Source organism: Doryrhamphus excisus, chromosome 7 (assembly GCF_030265055.1).
Source record: "Doryrhamphus excisus isolate RoL2022-K1 chromosome 7, RoL_Dexc_1.0, whole genome shotgun sequence".
NCBI lineage: Eukaryota > Metazoa > Chordata > Actinopteri > Syngnathiformes > Syngnathidae > Doryrhamphus > Doryrhamphus excisus.
Window position 1 is genome coordinate 6,263,839 of NC_080472.1, and position 19,439 is coordinate 6,283,277.

General features: G+C 41.3%; 1 protein-coding gene across 7 annotated transcripts in view; it reads right to left on the reverse strand.

Moving 5' to 3' along the window:
- Positions 1 to 19,439, reverse strand: part of msi2b (musashi RNA-binding protein 2b) — a 260,638-nt gene that overhangs the window by 46,902 nt on the left and 194,297 nt on the right. For all 7 annotated transcript variants that reach the window (XM_058077484.1, XM_058077482.1, XM_058077483.1 and 4 more), the window contains exon 10: positions 14,471 to 14,545. In XM_058077484.1, coding sequence (XP_057933467.1) covers positions 14,471 to 14,545 — 75 coding nt within the window. The remainder of the gene's footprint in view (positions 1 to 14,470; positions 14,546 to 19,439) is intronic.

Sequence of the window (19,439 nt, forward strand, 5' to 3'; positions counted from 1 at the left end):
TGTCCATCAGCCACTTCTCCTCGCAGCATCCAGGCCGTGGATGACTGATGAAGCGGCTCATTTTCTGCTTGCATGCGTATTTGTGTATTTAAAATGTCTATTTGTTTATTTAGAATGTGTATCTGTTTATTTAGAATGTTTATCTGTGTATTTAGAATGTCTATTTGTGTATTTAGAATGTGTAGTTGTGTATTTAGAATGTGTATTTGGGTATTTAGAATGTGTATCTGTGTATTTAGAATGTGTATCTGTGTATTCAGAATGTGTATCTGTGTATTTAGAATGTGTATTTGTGTATTTAGAATGTGTATCTGTGGATTTAGAATGTGTATTTGTGTATTTAGAATGATTATTTGTGTATTTGTGTATTTATAATGTGTATCTGTGTATTTATAATGTGTATTTGTGTATTTAGAATGTGTATCTGTGTATTTAGAATGTGTATTTGTGTATTTAGAATGTGTATTTGTGTATTTAGAATGTGTATTTGTGCATTTAGAATGTCTATTTGTGTATTTAGAATGTCTATTTGTGTATTTAGAATGTGTATATGTGTATTTGTGTATTTTGACTGTGTATCTGTGTATTTAGAATGTGTCTTTGTGGATTTAGAATGTGTATTTATGGATTTAGAATGTGTATCTGTGTATTTAGAATGTGTCTTTGTGGATTTAGAATGTGTATTTATGGATTTAGAATGTGTATCTGTGTATTTAGAATGTGTCTTTGTGGATTTAGAATGTGTATTTATGGATTTAGAATGTGTATCTGTGTATTTAGAACGTGTATCTGTGTATTTAGAACGTGTATCTGTGTACTTAGAACGTGTAGTTGTGTATTTAGAATGTGTATCTGTGTATTTAGAGTGTGTATTTGTGTATTTAGAATGTGTATTTGTGTATTTAGAATGTGTATCTGTGTATTTAGAATGTGTATCTGTGTATTTAGAATATGTATCTGTGTATTTCAAATGTGTATTTCGAATGTGTATCTGTGTATTTAGAATGTGTATTTGTGGATTTAGAGTAAAGGTGACTATAGGGGTGTTATTTCTTATCTAGAGGGCTCTAATAATGTTAAAAAGTGTTTAGAAGGTGGTAAACAGGTTTTCTATGTCTTATGTAGTCTGTCTTACTATGTCTACTATATTGGCTAATAGGTGCATAGGTGACTGTAGGGGTGTTATTTCATTCAGAGCTCTAAAAATGTGAAAAAGTGGTAGATGTTTTGTTTTGTGCTGCATTTATTTCTAAGGACTCCTACTTTGGGGAAATTCACTTATCACGGTTGTGTCTGGAACTGATTTTATTGATTTTATTGTGCTGAAAGAGGGATATTGAACATTTTTCCAAGTGAGTTATTCTCTTCTTTTTCTTGTTGTCCTCTTAAGGAGGAAGCGGGATTAACATGAAAAAACTCCAAAGGAGTCAGTGCCTCACCAGCCATGAATGTCACCAGGGTTCACCACAGTGTGGTGCGTTCACTTTCACATCTGTTTGAATGGAGAAGATGCAGACACAGCTTGTGAACTGACTCATGAATATTTGCATACGTGTGTGCAAGTCTGTTCACTGGGGACACGAGGGATGGGAGCAACCGGAGAGCTATTAGCACAGTCAGCAGGAGGGGAGCCCGGAAGGAAAGAAAGGACGCGCCGACCGGGTAGAGATCTCACAAGAACAAAACTGGCTTGGCCTGGAGCTCTGGACCAGTGGGTGGCATCAGAACAGTACAGGCAGGGCACACACACACACACACATATTCTCCTCTGACAATTTCCATGCCCGTCCTCCGTTTTCATCTCCATTTGATCTCCAGCAGGGTCCAAAGGTATCAGGCATTCAGTAGGCAAGGTGACGAGAGCTTCAGTAGAACATTGAAGGCATAATGAGCTTCTGCATGGCCATCCCAGCCCCTCACTACAGTTCATCCTTGCCTCCACAGGCCTCCATGCATGGCTTCTAATGCGTGTGAGAGGAAGCTGGTGCTTACATGCAGGAGGAGGCACACCCGCCATCAGGCTGTATTTGGAAATACACTCAAACAGTGATCAACGGCAATGCAGACCTCCACCAAGGCCAATGATCCAGTCCTTCCAAGGTGTGACCAGCGGCAAAAAACCCAAACAAACAATATTAAAAAGCAGAAATGGAAAAATCAGCTGTCATTTTACAAGAGTAGAGTCAAAATGTTAGGATAAAAAAATCTAACAAGAAAAACTGTCGAAAAATCATGCTGCAGTATAAAAAAATGTTTAAAGTTGTAATATCATGAAAGAACGACAACATCATTTTAGTAGCATAATTCTGAAATATTCAAGAAAAAACACTTTGTTTACACTTTTGTTTACTTTGTTTGTTGTAATACAATGAGAAACAAAACAATGAACAATTAAAAAATAGGTTACGGAAAAACGTATAATGTTACAAGAATCAAGTTAAAATATTATATAATACTATTATATATAAGAGGAAAATCAATGAGAAAAAGTTTTACTTGAAAAATGTGATCATATTATGTGGAACAAAAGTCACACGCTATAATTCAGGTGGGTAATTTTGATGCATGATGGTTCGGTGGTCGGAGGCCGTCGGCGTGAATTGGCAGCCACGTCAGACTAGCCCAGGCCAGCTGTGCCTACAGACGTAGGCGACCACCAGTGAGTGACAGAGGAGTGTGGGAATAATGGCTGGAATTCATTGGGAAAAGCACTAGAACATCCAATCCATGATGATGCTTTTGAAGCTTTTGAACCCCCCCCCCCCCAACCATCTTTAAGGTCTATCACTAGAGCTGTCAGTCTTTAAAGCTCTCTTAAAAAGTCATTTATTCAGGCTGGCCTTTGACACGTGATGATGACAGGTTTTCTTTATTTAGTTTTAGTGTTTTTATCATGTTTGAGCTTATCTTATTATTATTTTTCTGTAACTTGTATTTACTCTTGTGAAGCACCTTGGGCACCATTAGGATGTTGTAAGGTGCTATATTAATAATATCTACACTCCCAAAACACAAACATCAAAGTAGCATCTTTTTTATTTCAGCATGTGGCCTTCACTGAAGGATGTCTGGACAACCCTGCTGCAGCATATCCTTTTTTTTTTTTTAATGCTGCAGCATATCCTATCTATGAACTCGTGGTGCAAGAAGGTGTTAGTTGGCAAGATTCCAAATGGAATCCTTCAATGAATGAACCTTCCTTCAGTGTAAGAGACAGCGTGTGGACTTCATTGTTTGGCCAGAACACCATGGAAGAACAATGCACATGCGCAAAGAACATGTTCAGGGGTGATTCATGGAGAGCAGAAATAGTCTGGGAGTGATGCAGCTCCACGAGTGACGTGGCGACGTGGTGACGTGGCCACGCACCGTGACGTCAGAGCAGCGTACTCACTGCCGTCACCCGGAATGGCCTGTGTCTGTGCGGTCAGCATTACGTGGGAGATAGTGAGTCGGACAGGTAGGAAAGCACAGCGAGGCCGCTATGAAAGTGCTTCCAATGCGGTGTCTTTCATGGAGTGGACTTTTACACGTGTGTGCATGAAAAGGAGATACGATGAGCTTGTTCAGTCCAGACTAGGAGCTCACAACGCTCATCGCCAGGCCCTATTTTAAGGTCTGTAACTGATGAAGTGCGGCGGCCTCTGTAGAGCCATGGGGCTAATGATCAGACTCGGCAATTAAAAGCTATGTGCGAGTCCGAGTGGCATCAGGAGGGCCATCTGCTTCCTGCCCAGTAGCACTTAGGACGGCCTGGGGGACCACTTGCTGGGGTCACAGCTCGCCCAGCTTCTGGCGAGATGGTCACAGCATCCAAAGAACAATCTGCTGCCGAGCTCAAGTTCAACACAGACTCGCTCGGAAGACAGCGCAGAGGGAGCGCATTGTCACACATCGCCGTGAAGCCGCTAGCCTCGCCATCAGCTCCAGGCCGCTGACTTTGCCACCTGTTCCAGTGGTGGTGCCAAAACGTTGGGCAGTTATTGTACTGACATGAGGGGGGTGAGGTCGTCTGAACATTGGGGGAAAACTCTGGACACGCTGCTGATGACTGCACATGGTGTCCCAAATGACAACATGGGACGCCCAGGAATTAATGAGCTACATCCACAGGAAGTCAGCTCAGTCGGAAAGAGTCTTAAGCGCAATTCTCTCGTCTTCTTCAAGGTCTGTGCCCAAGAACATAGAAGAACATGTTTTGCCTGATGAAAGATGCATGTGTACTTCCAAAGGTGGCTCCTGTCCTGATCCATTCTTTGCTCCAAAAGCTGAAAGCTCGATACAGTCCATGTCAGCACCTTTCCATCTCCCAGTAGCCGACAGGTGCACAACCCTGGGAGGCTACCTGCTGTTTCAGGCCAGTGCTTCGCAGTGACCTGTTGTGCATTTATCACATGCTCGGCTGCTTCTGCCCCACTTTAAAGGGACATGCAACCCTCAGGAACCATCATGCCAGACTCACAGGTCAGCGGCTCTCTCCGAGAAGACAGCTGTTCCCCACATCTACTTTTCTTCCCCCAGAAACAGGAATTCCAGTCAGAAGCATCGTTTCCAGATCAGAAGACCCTCCACCCTCTGATCACCTTCCATGTAATGGAACGTAATGGCTTGTATGGCGCGTAAAACGCTATCACCATGGCACCGTCACACCCCCAGCTGAAATGCAAGGCTGATCATCATGACTTACTCATGGAAAGTAAACCTCAGGTAGAAATCTGGCTCGTCTCATTTGCGTACAATTCATGAGAATAATCGTTATTCCCCAAAGTATTACTGATTACCAGGAGCTTGTTGAACATGCCAGAAATAGAAAAGACAAAGAAATGACGTCAGCCACCTGCCAGTCTGAGCCCCGCATTATTTATCAATCCAACTCTGTAATTAATCACACTGATCAATAATCACAACAGTAATAGTGCACTACCAGTTGATTCATGTTTGCTGTTACGTGTCTCCGTTGACTTGATGTTGATGTTTAGTGTTTTGAATGTTTGGAAAATGTGTTGTGAAAATGTGTGATCCAATGTGGTCAGTTTTGTAGCTTTGAACAAAGCTCAATCTATTTTTACTCACCTTTTATCAGCATTGTTGTCTTGAGAAGCTCAATACTGTAATACTGCTTCAGGGCGTAATTTCTAACATCTGTCCAGGGACAAAAGATGAAAAATTGCCTTTTGGCTAATTCTGGTGCAGCAGTGCTAATTCATGTCAAATAAAGCAACAAACATAATAATCAAGTTGGCAGCAAGCAGAAGAGGCTTCAAATGGCTACAGTTGTGTCAAAGCCAAAGTTATGCTGGGAATTTATCATTTCACTGTTTTCTGCTGATGGAGGAAGAGAGTCCAATCTTTGTTTTGGTAGCTCCATGTTTACATTAGCATAGAATCGCAGCCCGGGCCCTCTTCCAGTGGCTGGTGCAACCTCAGAAACCGGATGAAAACCACTTGAGGAGCTCATAGGGCAGAAGAGGCAGAGTGAACTTGCCATATTGTCCATAGTGATGGGACAGAATGAAAATGGACATGCAGAGTAAGGCTCGTCGTATCCAAGTCAAATAGTGCTGAGTAGGCCTGTAGTGCTTCACATAAGCCACGTATACATGGACCCAAATATTCCAATTCCATTCGGATTATTTGCTCATACGGAAAGAATGTAACCTTTGTATACACCTCCGAAAGAAAAGTACCAATCCTAATAATATAATGGGATTCCCAGGGGTGGAATATTCCTTTCCCCAATCCGATTGAGGTATCTTGTACCCGCTCAAACGCAACGTTGTCAGACTGCGTTCTTCTTCGTGGTGTTTTTCTTCTTCTGTTGTTTATTGGCGGTTGGCAAGCAGCTTTGGTGTGCATTAGCGCCATCTGTGGAACAGAATCTAAACCCTTCTATACGCCATTCACAAGTCCACTTTTATTAAAAAGAAAATACATATCTATATAAAACCTGTGCCGAGCTTAATTATTAAATATGAGCAAGATTGAACTTTATCTTTTCCTGTTCCCGGGTGCGTTCTTTCAGCGAATGCTGAGATATGACGTAACACGCAGCTCCAGACGTTCTTCCATTTAAAAAAATGGAGGCGAGCAATCGGCACTGGACTGCTGCGGAAAGTTTGTTTTTGATTCAAACTAAATTTCAAGACTGGACGAAGGAAAAACTGGCAATACGGAGTTATTCCAACAAGTGAAAGAAAAACTGGAGGAAGTCGGTATCACGTGATGTTGGTGTTTACGCTTTACTGCGCATGCCCCATTGACTATTCTGGTTGATTATAGCGGCGCATGGAGACACGGAATATTCCTTTCCATGTATACCATTGCTTTCGGAAAGGTCATTCGGAAAGATTCCATTCGGAAAGAGAAAAACTCCTCATGTAAATGTGGCTATAGAAAAGTTTTACTAAACTTTCCAGCAACCCATTCAGGCTCTGAATGGGAAAACCTTGGTGTCGCTATCCACGGTGCTGTAATGCTTTGAATTAGTGTTGCATTACTGATAGCCTAACGCTGTCCGTGGTGCTGAAGCGGGTAAGCTCCACTGCTGCAGGCATGTGTATGTTGTAAAGTAAAGTGGATTTGGTTTGTCTGTTTTGGTTAGAGGCTGACTTTCAGGAAGGAATGAATAGCGCTGACGAAGGTCCCATTGTACTTCAAAAAAGAAAAATCACAAGTAATCCACTCATCAGAGTAGATTTTGTCAAATACTCGTCTCCGAAGAGTCCCAGCAACTTGATGGTCCAGCACAAAGACAGGTATTTTTAATCATGTCTTTGGCATTAAGGTAACCCTAAACAACCTGCCGTTATCCTCCCTCTCTGCCTGTTAATCAACCGTCCCTGACTCAGAGGAGCCATATTGCTGTTTGTCTGCCATGACAGTAGCTCAGTAGCGCAATGACTGATTGTAATGCGTCTCTCTTACTCTGTCTGTCTCTCTCCCCTGATGGGAGCCCACTAACATCTTCATCCCTGCTTTTCCAGAGTAGCATAATGACCTCAAAGCAGCAGCCCTAATGGAAGCGTAATGGCCATTTATGTCGGGGGAGGCTCGGAGGGCACAGCTGTGGAGGCAGCAAGTTGCCCAAGAAGACGGTGGAGCAGAGTGAAGCTCCCTGTTAAGTTCCTCCACTTCCACCTCTTCCCTTCACACAAGGCTCCTGACTCTACTTCCTCTTTGTGTGTGCTGTGTGAGCGCAATCAGTGCTGTATTCATGTGACCGCCACCGAAGCAGTCCAAGCAAGACTTGTCAACAATGGCATGAACCTAGAAATGTGCGGTGTCTTATTCACACGCATAGTGCACATACCGCCATTCCATTCTTTCTTCATTGTTCGCATTAGTGTCTCATTCATGCAAACACCATTCCTACAACAGAGGATGGAATGTGCTATTGTCATCAATGTTAGCTTCAGCACTGGCAGACAGGATGGATTTACACCATATCCTCCATTCGTCTAGCATAGGTTTGTCTGTATGGACTGCAGTTAGAGGTGAAAACAAGAAGAAAGGCCCAGAGCTGTGAAAAACAGGCAGCTGTCAATCTGAGAGAAGATGACAAATCAATCAGAAGCATTGCTTCCACAGCCGTGGAACAGATGCCAAACACTGTGAGAGGCGTAAAGAAAGACCTGAAAGTGACATCAGCAACAGCCTGCAGCGGGCAGGAGTGAAGGTTTCACCACCTGAACACTTGAATGAACGCACAACGGCTACACCAGAAGATGCAAGAAGAACAGCAAAACTCAAACTTGCTTCAATCTTCAAAAAAAAAAAAAATCCAGTCCATAAATCTTTTGTCTCAGAACACCTTGTCTTGAAGAGGACCAAAAATATGACCACGGCTGCTTGGTTGTATTTGGAATGCAGTTCCAGGATCTTCGGACATGAATCGCAGCCATCCTAAGACGTCTGCTAGAATCTGAACAACGCGGTGACACGGTGGAATCATACTAATGAGACTGTTGCATGGAAACGGTAATGTGCAGTAATGTGCAGTATGCCTGGGGATCTCCTACTTTGTCCATTTGCAGCGCGACGCCCCCGCGTTAGTGGAGAAAATGTAGCGTATGGCTTATCTGCAGCCATTCATTAGCTGACATGCATTAGACTGCGTGGGACAAGGATGGCGGACAATGGTCCTTCACACCGACGACATCTCAGCCAACAGTTGATGAATTCAAAGCGAAATGCTGCTTAGTCTGTTGCTTGTTAATATTTCTTCATCAGCTGTAGAAAATACACAAATGCTCTGTCATGGCTTCACTCTATCACGCTTTTTCTAAATATTATATTCATAAAGCATCCTGTTTCATGGTTGAATACGGCCAACTATTAGCTTAAAATGCACATTTATTTAGGTATTTTTGGCCTAACAAGCATAAAAATAGTCAAAGTAAAATACAAATACAGTTGTTTGTACATTGGTTTATCAAAAATGATTGAACAACTGTGGCCTATTATGAGTAGACTACAAGTCATGTAGTATTGTAGTATTGTACATGTCACTAGGTGTACTACTGATGGCGTACTAATAAGATATTAGCTTACTTTACATGAACTGGAGTCAGCCATGACCGCACAATCCTAGACTATAGTTATCACTGATCATTTGGAGGTCCCAAATATATATATTATATACATTCCAGATACTACAACAAGGAGCTTTCCCATTGAGTTCCCAAGGTTTTATTGTTTAATCACTTATCACGTCTACTATATTGGGTTTTTACCCAATATAGTAGATTATAGGATTGTAGAGGTAATTATAGGGGTGTTATTTCATGTCTAGAGAGCTCTAATGATACAAGAAAGCTGGGTCATAAACAGGTTTTCTCTTAAGTCTCCCATTGGGTAATAGGAGTGTTAAGGTGACTATAGGGGTGTTATTTCATATTTAGAGAGCTCTAATGATACAAGAAATCTGGCTTGGCCAATCCCAAGGTTTTATTGTTTAATCACTTATCACGTCTACTATATTGGGTTTTTACCCAATATAGTAGATTATAGGATTGTAGAGGTAATTATAGGGGTGTTATTTCATGTCTAGAGAGCTCTAATGATACAAGAAAGCTGGGTCATAAACAGGTTTTCTCTTATGTCTACAATTGGGTAATAGGAGTGTTAAGGTGAATATAGGGGTGTTATTCACATCCAGGGGGCTCTAGCAATTCCATTCAATTTCTATTCCATTCCATTCCTTTGTGGAACTTATTAGTCATAAAATATAATAATATGCAAGAAGCAGGGTTGCTAATAGCCATTTCCCAACACAATCAATGGCTCTACCTGAGTTTTACAAACACTGCTAGTCCAGGAAAAGATCTTTAATGACCACCTTACCAATCTAAAATGCCAAAGCTACTTACTATTGAGAGACGTCTTGAAGTCACCTCTTTTCTTGAGAGACTTGGGACTGTCCAGTCTCTACCTCCGGCTGTACGCTTCCACATATGGCACATTTTAAAAAGCGACATCACCGTTTCTATCAATTCCTATACCGTTTATCAACTGATATAAAGTTTTGTTTGCAGCTAGCGGCACAGACCGGAAATCCTCCTAAACACTTGGGAGTGTGACCAACCACAGTGGAGTGGGTGTGTCTGGAGGCGGGCGTGGGTAGAATGCATTAAAACAGACCGTGTTGGCTGGAAGCACGAAATCTAAAGAAATACATGGCTTTCATTAAAGGGAAGATGGTGATACTGATATCACATTTTTACTCCTTTTGGTAATGGTAATGGTTTTATTTAATTTGAACATGCATCAGATCACAATTGAATGCATCACATAATCAGTTCCCAGTTCCACATGTCCAAAAGGAGTAGGAAGAAGCAAAGCTTATTAAATCCTACCCCTCCATCTGGTACTTTTACAATAAGTAACTGTTACATTTGTTCACTTCCTGCTTTCCTAATATAGTTTAGTTTTTTTTTTTTTGTCCCGTGCCAAAGTACAATAACATGATAAGAGCCTTCTAGTCATGAAATAACAGCCCTATAGTCACCGTGACTCTCCTACTACCCACTATAGCAGACTTCATGGGAGAACATAAGATGTCGAAGACATAACAAAATGTAATAAGAAAAAATGTGCTCCGGTGCTGGGGGAGCTGTTGACTTTGAGCTAGCGTGGGTTAAGGCTACAATGTTACCCCATGTTAAGGATTATTGCGTAAGGGGAGGGTTGATTGTCAGGGCAAACAGTCACTCCAGGCTACCAGAGTGCTTAGCAGCAAGGAAAGGCTGACTACATATGAAATAAAGCTTACAAGCCAAACCAGGAAAGAATGATGCGTCTCTGAAACAAGCGAGGAAGGGCTCAGCATAACAGGTTGAAATACGGTATTTGTAAAGACCAACTAATTGCGTCTCGGCTTGTCCTTTTTAACTTGAGTGTATGCGCTCACACTTTATTACCCATGTCATAAAACACACATATCACTTTCAATAGTCACCTCATTTGTGTCCTCTTTTACCGACACATTGTTCTTTGGGCAGCAGCATTATTGCTTTTTACAGTTAGCATATGCCTTGTGTGTATATCATAGCACTTCCAGGCCGCTATGTGCGTTTCACTGAGCTTCACTTGTACATGAAAGCCCAAGCAGGAATACATCCACCTGCTGGTGGTCAAAACCTTCATGGGTGTCACAGCTTTTTTATATCAATCATCCCATGAAGTTAGATTAAATATGTGATTGACTAGAATTCCTCACATAGGCAAGAAATATACATCATAATCATAATATGATGCATGGCATCTGAGCAATCTAATTACTTCAATGCCTAATTATATTAATTCATTCATTTTCTACTGCTTGTCCTCACAGGGTTGTCTTTGGGTGAGAGGCGGGGTACACCCTGGACTGGTGGCCAGCCAATCACAGGGCACATATAGACAAACAACCATTCACACTCACATTCATACCTATGGACAATTTGGAGTGGCCAATGAAGCTAACATGTTTTTGGAGGGGGGGGGGGGGGGGGGGGGGTAAGCGGAGTACCCGGAAAAAAGCCACGCAAGCACGGGGAGAACATGCAAACTCCACACAGAGATGGCCGAGTGTGGAATTGAACTGGGGTCTCCTTGCTGTGTGGCTTGTCCACCGTGCAGCCTGTAATTATATTGCTTTAGCAATTTTCTCCTTTATTTTTACTTCTTTGTATTAACAGCAGTAAACTTTTTAGTGAACAGCTTTTCTCGCTTGTAGGGCAGATAAGATGTTCAAATGTGACTTCAAAAATAATAACTGTGTTTTTGTCTTTCCACAAAAGAAATATTTCAATTGCTATCATTTGAAATGCCCAAAAAAAAGATTTGTAAAGATGAAGAAATGGAAGGTAACAGAGAACCATCTACTTTGCATTAGGATCCAAATCCAATGGAGAAAATGGCCACCTTCAGCACTCGGAACAACATTCCCACCAGCCTCCTGGCATCAACGCTGGCATCAAAGCTGTGTCTCACCTCATCAACAATAACGGCGCAGCTCGTCATGACTCACTCCTTTGCATACTTTTCATTTCTGATTGAGCTTTTTGAGCTACGCTCTTCAACGTCTTGAAGCTCCTTAAGACCAACAGAGCCAAACATTTGTGACTGCCCTTAACGTGAGGACCAGGAGTTGCTATCATTGTGGAAGTGTGGAACTGTCAAAAGGTGATAAAGAGTGATGTTGTCTCGCCGTTGTGGTCGGGTTGTGTTTACTGTCGGTTTCCATTTTTTGATCTGCTTGTGCTGCAGGGACACCGGCTTGGCTTTTCTTTTCCTGTGAATCTGTTCTGATATCTTACTCAATTCTGCGTTTCATCACTGATCAATGTTGTAACACTGCTTTATCTTGACAACTGAACAATTGCCGAAACACTTGTTCCCGGAACAGCGGACCCATGTGGTTTGTTGGCTGTAAGAAATCCTTGGAAAGCTGCCCAGAATTTATGTCTCTTGGATTTGGTCTGCCCGGTGCAGTCCATCTATTTATGGAGGTGTTTCAGCCAGCGTGCGTACAGTGAGAAAAACCCAAAATGAGGGTGCTCCCACCAGCTTACAGAGGAAGGACACTAGTCAATATTTGTCCCGGGGTTATCTAATTTGGACAAGGGGGTTTGATCTATACGTAAAACATTTGCAATTACCCTGTCAAGAGCTGAGCGAGCCCAGAGGACGCTGTTTTAATCATGCAGCTTTATCAAACTCTTTAAATTGACTTGAACATGGAAAGGATAATGTATTCTGCCGGGGGGAAGGTGATATCACTTCATTTGCCCCAAACAGTAAACATTTTTTTTAAAATCCATGTTTCATGAGATTTATTGAATAAACACTGACAGTTCCTCTCCCCATCCGTCTCTTAAGACGACTTGCACCGATACCCAGGAATGACCAAGGCATCCTAAATGGGACTGTGCTATCTTAGAGCCAAACGGCCACAAAAACACATCACTTTATGATCGGCATCAGTTAAGGATCACTCAGTGGCATTTATAAGAGAAATGCCACGTTTGCCGCCATAGGACACAAACGTGGTACCTGTCTGCTTTTCAGGTGGTCGCATCTGGACCTGTTCCTGGATCCATTTGCCAGACATATTACAGAGATCATACATCTCCATTCCGTCTTATCAGTGGCGGGAGGGCTGTCTGGCACAGCAAACAAGGTATGTGTAGTGTCCTTAAATAAAGCATGAAATGGAAAGGATACGTTTGAGGCATCCCACATTGGACCGCTACCCCGATGAACACTTTTAGCATTTTTTTTCACATTCTGGAAACACATTTTCCTCTCCAGGGCTCGCTGGTTGTCATGTTCAAGTATGGTATCACATAAGTGACTTAGGGATAGGATTCAAGAGGATTGGGTGTATCATTTGGACATTTACAGTGAAATAACACAACACCAGCAACCGATACAAATTTCCATGTGCAAAAACTAAACACAAATTATTTCCTGCTCCTGTGTGTGTCCTTCTGATTAGTGTCAAGACATATTTTCACCAATCACATGCAGCTTTAACAAAATGAAGACAAAAAAAGCAATGGTGCGTTCACGTCAAAGAGCAGGCTCCCCTCAGTCACATCCAAGAGCCAGCTCTCGTCATCACATCAAAGAGCCAGCTCCCATCATTCAGTTCAAAGAGCCGGCTCTCGTCATCACATCAAAGAGCCAGCTCTCGTCATCACATCAAAGAGCCAGCTCCTGTTATTCACACAAAAGATCCAGCTCCCGTCATTCAGTTCAAAGAGCCAGCTCTTGTCATCACATCAAAAAGCCAGCTCTCGTCATCACATCAAAGAGCCAGCTCTTGTCATCACATCAAAAAGCCAGCTCTCATCATCACACCAAAGAGCCAGCTATCGTCATCACATCAAAAAGCCAGCTCTCGTCATTACATCAAAGAGCCAGTTCTTGTCATCACATCAAAAAGCCAGCTCTCATCATCACACCAAAGAGCCAGCTATCGTCATCACATCAAAGAGCCAGCTCTTGTCATCACATCAAAGAGCCAGGTCCCATCATTCAGTTCAAAGAGCCAGGTCCCATCATTCAGTTCAAAGAGACAGCGCTTGTGATCACATCAAAGATCCAGCTCCCGTTATTCAGTTCAAAGAGCCAGCTCTCTGCATTAAATCAAAGAGCCAGCTCTCATCATCACATCAAAGAGCCAGCTACCATCATTCACACCAAAGATCCAGCTCTTTATATGATGGTTGAAAGAAAAGATGAAAGAATAGAGCTATATATGGAAGTGCATATAAGGAGGTGTATTGGAGCTACATACGTACGTATCTACATATTGGAGCTGTATATAGAAGTACATATAAGGGGGCATATATGGAAATACAAATACCGTACAAAAAATACAATCTGCAACTGAAAATTTTATTGTTGAATTTTGAAAAACCAGTGTGTTCAAAATAATTGTTTTCCCCAGGTGAAATAAAGCAGAAAAAATTATCTGAAAATGGAAAAAAAATATGACAAACTATATGAAACAAAGTAATTCAGAGTTCTATTTAGGCTGCACGGTGGCGCGTGGTTAGTGCGCAGACCATCTCTGTGTGGAGTTTGCGTGTTCAAACATGCTAGCTTCATAGCTAGCCACTCCAAATTGTCCATAGGTATGAATGTGGGTAGGAATGGTTGTTTGTCTATATGTGCCCTGTGATTGGCTGGCCACCAGCCCAGGGTGTACCCCGCCTCTCGCCCAAAGACAACTGGGATAGGCTCCAGCACTCCCGTGACCCTCGTGAGGATAAGTGGTAAAAAATAAATGAATGATTGAATTAATAGATATATTTAACCATGAAAAAAATGTATATATATTTTTTTAACACATTTCTTTCAAAATTCAACATGTTCAGGTAGAAATAGTATTTTTATCAAGTGCCAAACCTCTGGTCCTAGTATAGCTAAGCATGCCCACAAAGAATCCAGTAAACAAATCCAGTAAAAGCTTGTGACTCACCAGGGAACTGGTAGCTGTAGCTGGGTGCGAATCCAGTGTATCCACGGCCGTACGTTGCCACAATGTTGGGGTAACCTTACAAAAAAAGAGAAAGAAGATATAACATCTGTGCACAGAAACAAAAGTCCCATAAACACAGCCGTGCACCTTTCTAGGCAAATGACAAGTTAGTGGTCATTTACTTTTCAACTTCCGGCCTCATAAAAAGATTCATGGCTCATAATGTTTATGATGAAACACATTTACTGTGTGCAGACTGATGACACGTACCGCTCTGAATCAATGCTCGACTGTCTTAATTAGATTTGCGAGTCATTTGGATGGAGCGCCGCTTGTTGTTTTCCTAACACATCACAGAGTCACAGTCCTTCATTCCAGCCCGAGGACACCTTTGGTGTCTGGAAGAAAGTTAGCCTGCACCAACTGGAGCCAGCATGAACATGCATGGCAACATCGTCCTCAGTGGGCAGAAAAACTCAGGCGTATTTAGAAGAGAGAGTCATAACACCTTGGGAAAGGCAGCCCCTCTGGGAGCCCCTTTGGGAGCCCCTATGGGAGCCCCTTTGGAGCCCCTTTGGAAGCCCCGTTAGGGACGTTGCTCCTTCTGGGCCCAGCAGACAGCTCCATATACTCATATTACTGCAGAATATACCGGGCTATGAATACCACAGGTAACATTATACCATCATATTCATTTTGTACAACAAACGGGAAAATGCAGCGAATCAGTTCCGCACACTCACAAATAGGAACAAAAACATATTTTACAAAAGTAATGATAGTTTTAATTGTAAACCAGCACTGCTCCCAATAGACTTCCACACCACTACATACATCTGTGCAATACTTGTTCTTATACTCAGTATAGTTACTCCAGACTCCATTTACTGTGCAATATCTGATCAAGCTCCACGTGCAAAATTAAGGCTCTAAGTGCAATATATTAAGTTCTAAGTGAAGTATTTCTATAATGCCTCATATTAACTCACTAGCAAGATTTCATCTATATTTCATCTCATTTCATATTATCTGTAAACTGTATTTGTACATAACTCTGGGTAAAATTGTTGATTTGTTAATACTTGGGTTGTTTATATTGTTTATTTTTTATATTGTGTATTTTGTACTGCTTAACTGATTCTTTACTCTTGCTGCTGTGCAATGCAAATTTCCCCACTGAGGGACAAATAAAGGCATATCTTATCTTATCTTATCTTAAATGAGGAATGGATGGAGGTTATTGGTGATGCAGACTTCCTGTACATCCTAGCGAGTCAAAAATCACAAACCATCACATATAAAATTTTTATCATCAGCGAGGAAGATGGAAAACAGTACACCAAGTGCACACTGCTGTGTGTATGAAGAGCTTGCAACCAAAAGGCGCTAAATCCATTTTGACTGATTTCGAGAAAATCAATGATTTTTAATTACGCACACATCAATCTATTTGGTCATCAAGTCTATATTGCAAATGAAAGAGCTATCAATATAGGTCATAAAAATACATGCTATAAAAATCCTGCACACACCATGTATTTTATATATTTTTTAAAATTATTTTTTTTCGGATTTAGCGCCTTTTGGCTGAAATGATGGATTTAGCGCCTTTTGGCTGAAATAAATTTGAAGTCACCTTTAACTTCTTCAATGGCGTTGTTGTAAAAGAATGGAAGGTGCTTTAATGTGCTATGCTAATAAAATAATTACAACACAGAAGCCATTCTCAACATACAATACACCCCCCCACCCACACACACACACACTACCACTAGTACACTGTTACTGATAAAATTTTGTTAAGATATTACAGCACACATTTACATCATCCACATTCCATGATGATCAGCTTTAACACAACTCAACATACCCAATTATACAAGACAATGGTACAAGACATGTCATACATTGCAGGTGCATTCAACCTGTAGGCTGCAGTAGAGCGACACATGAAAAATAACAATTTGCAGACAATAATAAAAATTTTCTTAAAAGCAGTGCTCATATTTGACTGCACCATGAAGGTGACAGTGACAAAAATCATCTCATTACAAACTCTTTACGTTGTATGTTTTTTAGTACAAGTAAAATAATGTTTCTCATGAAAGTTGGAGGTGTCAAGGTAGAGACATGCCTTTTATGGTGTAAAAAAAACTTCCATGTTACAGAATACTGTAAAAACACAATTTGTGTTCTCCTGAATTGCATAACATACTGTAACTATCATACGTATACTTAATGTACACAAACAAAACAGGATGCGCACTGATACTGGCTTTATGTATGTGCAGTGCCAATTGTATTCTTCTCTCTGATTGGTCAGATTATCAATAGTTTCATTTAAAAGTTTCATTTAAAAACTGCATTTGTCTTCAGTTGTGTTGTCGCTGTTTCTTGGATGATCTGAAACATCACTGAGGAAGAAAATAGAACAATGAGAAGATCATTTCTCATGTTTCTGTCTATGATGCCATCATCTTTGACTTTCAAGCGACTATCATGCACCACTAAAACTCCCCACATACAATTAGGTTGTTTGATATCTTTCTGTTCCTATAAGCCCCAAAAGAGCGTCAAGTAGCAGACGGGCTGTCAATCTGCTGTCACAATACGTATTAGAAGCAGGCGCTCGCTAGTTCATTAGCTGGACAGTTGGAGAACCACGCAGCTGTGGGCAACATATTGAGAAAGGCATGTGAGGGAGCGGCAAGAAAAGTGGATCGGAGAAAAAAAAGAACATGTGAGGAGAGTGGGTGGATGAGCGAGTGAGCCTACGTGTGAATTGAAGTACCATCAAGGGGAATATAAACATAATTAGGCCTTTAATTATGCTATATGTCTTTGTCTTTATCTGTTTTCCACAAGCTATTACCAGCTAGCAAGCATAACTCGGGACTAAATGATCTCATAAGAGGAGGTCCTTCAGGCCAGAATATCATAACTCTTTCTTCATTGTGTGCCAAAAACAAGAACACAACAAAAGACATACAGTATGTATGTACAGTATGTACATACAGTGTGTACAGTATATATGAATGTATGTATGTGTGCGTATGTGCACGTGCTGTCGCTTTAATGCAACACACACTTAATCAGGTGGATTACATACAACGTTTGATTGCTAACGCACTTTGGAGGAATGACAGGTGAGTGTCGACTTTGGTCAACAGATAATCATGGCTCATTGCTCACAGCGCTGAGTATGTATGTATGTGTGTGTGTGTGTGTATGTATGTATGTATGTATGTATGTATGTATGTATGTATGTATGTATGTATACATGTATGTATGCATGTATGTGTGTATGAATGTGCGCATGTATGTATGTATGTATGTATGTATGCATGCATGCATGTGTGTGTGTGCGTGCATGTGTGCGTGTGTATCTGTGTGTGTGAATGTATGTGTGGTTCCAATCCTGGGTAATGGTGAATGTGTAAAACGATTCTTGTAAAGCTATCAATGTTAACATTGTTGGTTGTCTGGAACGGATGAATTGGATTGTATCATTCCTTATGGGAACAACTGATTTGGTTAGAGCAGGCATGGGCAAACTATGGCCTGGGGGCCACATGCGGCTCGCAACGCGTTTGAATCCAGCAAGCCAGTCAATGTCAATGTTTCATTCATCCTTTTTAGTTCATATCGTATCCTTTAGTCATGTACATTCCGGTTGTCTTAATCACTCAGAAAAATTCACTTAATTCACAGTATTTGATGTGGTCTGATGTTTAAAGTCACAAGCACATGAAACTATTTTACAGATAATATAGAAAGGTCTTGTGGAAGGGGTTAGTGACACTAACCAAGGTTCCACAGTATTCTGTGTATACTGTATATATTACATGGCATATCCTACCATATTCTGCATGCAAGCGTGTTTCTGTGTGTGCAGATTCTGCTCTGTATGCCTCAGAGTCGGTGTCAGCGGGAATCAGAAAGGTTGACCTTGGTCATAAATATCTAATCAGTGTTTGCTGTCCATGAAAAAGATCAATTTATTCCTGACCCAATGGGAAAATGTGTCTGCCCGAACCCTCCCCCCCTTTGCAGACAAAAAGTCATGCAAGGCAGGGAGGCGATGAAGGGAGCGTTTACCTGGTATGGATGAATGCATGACCAAAAAAAAAGAAAAAAGAAATCTTCATTAGCCTCTGATGAGAAGTCATCACCTGGAAGCTACAGATGGATAGCTTTCACAAAAAGCCCCCACTGTCTGTCGGGACTAAAAAGAACTGAGATGTGATACGATGAAAAGCCATCATAGAGCAGCAAAAATTGGATATTATGTGTTTGATATTGTCAAACAGAAGAAATGCCAAGCCAAAATTGCCAGCTTAAATGGCAAAGCCATTTTTCAAGACTGAGCGCTTTTCCACAAAGCTTACGTTACCAAATTTAAGTTGGTTGCAATGCGCTCCGTTCTTGGAGATCCAAACACGGAGGTAGAGACTGGGTTATGATGCTATCATATATCATACAAATATCAGCAAATATTATGATGGCGGAAGTGGTGGGGAAAGGGAAAAAAATACGTCCCAATTCATGAAACCATCAGAATTTTGTGGGCTTTTTTGCCTAAAACCTTGTGGGCAAAGTTGTGGCAAAAGTTGCCATGTTTTCAGGTAAAGCATATTTTGATAGATTTGTTGAAATCCTGTGCTTTTGGGGGTCAAAGTTGCAAAGAACGTTGATGTAAAAGTCATGAAATCACAAGCTGATACAATGTTATTGAAAACATAAGCTTTCAACTCAAGTGGAACGCACAACGTGGAACACTGATAGCAACGTACCAGTACCTTACAGTAGTAAGTATTTCAAAATACTTAGGTTAGTAGGTGTTCCCCCTTGGTGCCCAGAATTGCTGTCCCCAGGATCTCACAGCAGCAAAGAGTTTTGCCCCAAAGTTGCAGTGTTTTTTGGGGGTGTTTGTTGTGATAAAAGAGCATTGCAGTTTGCAAAACAACCC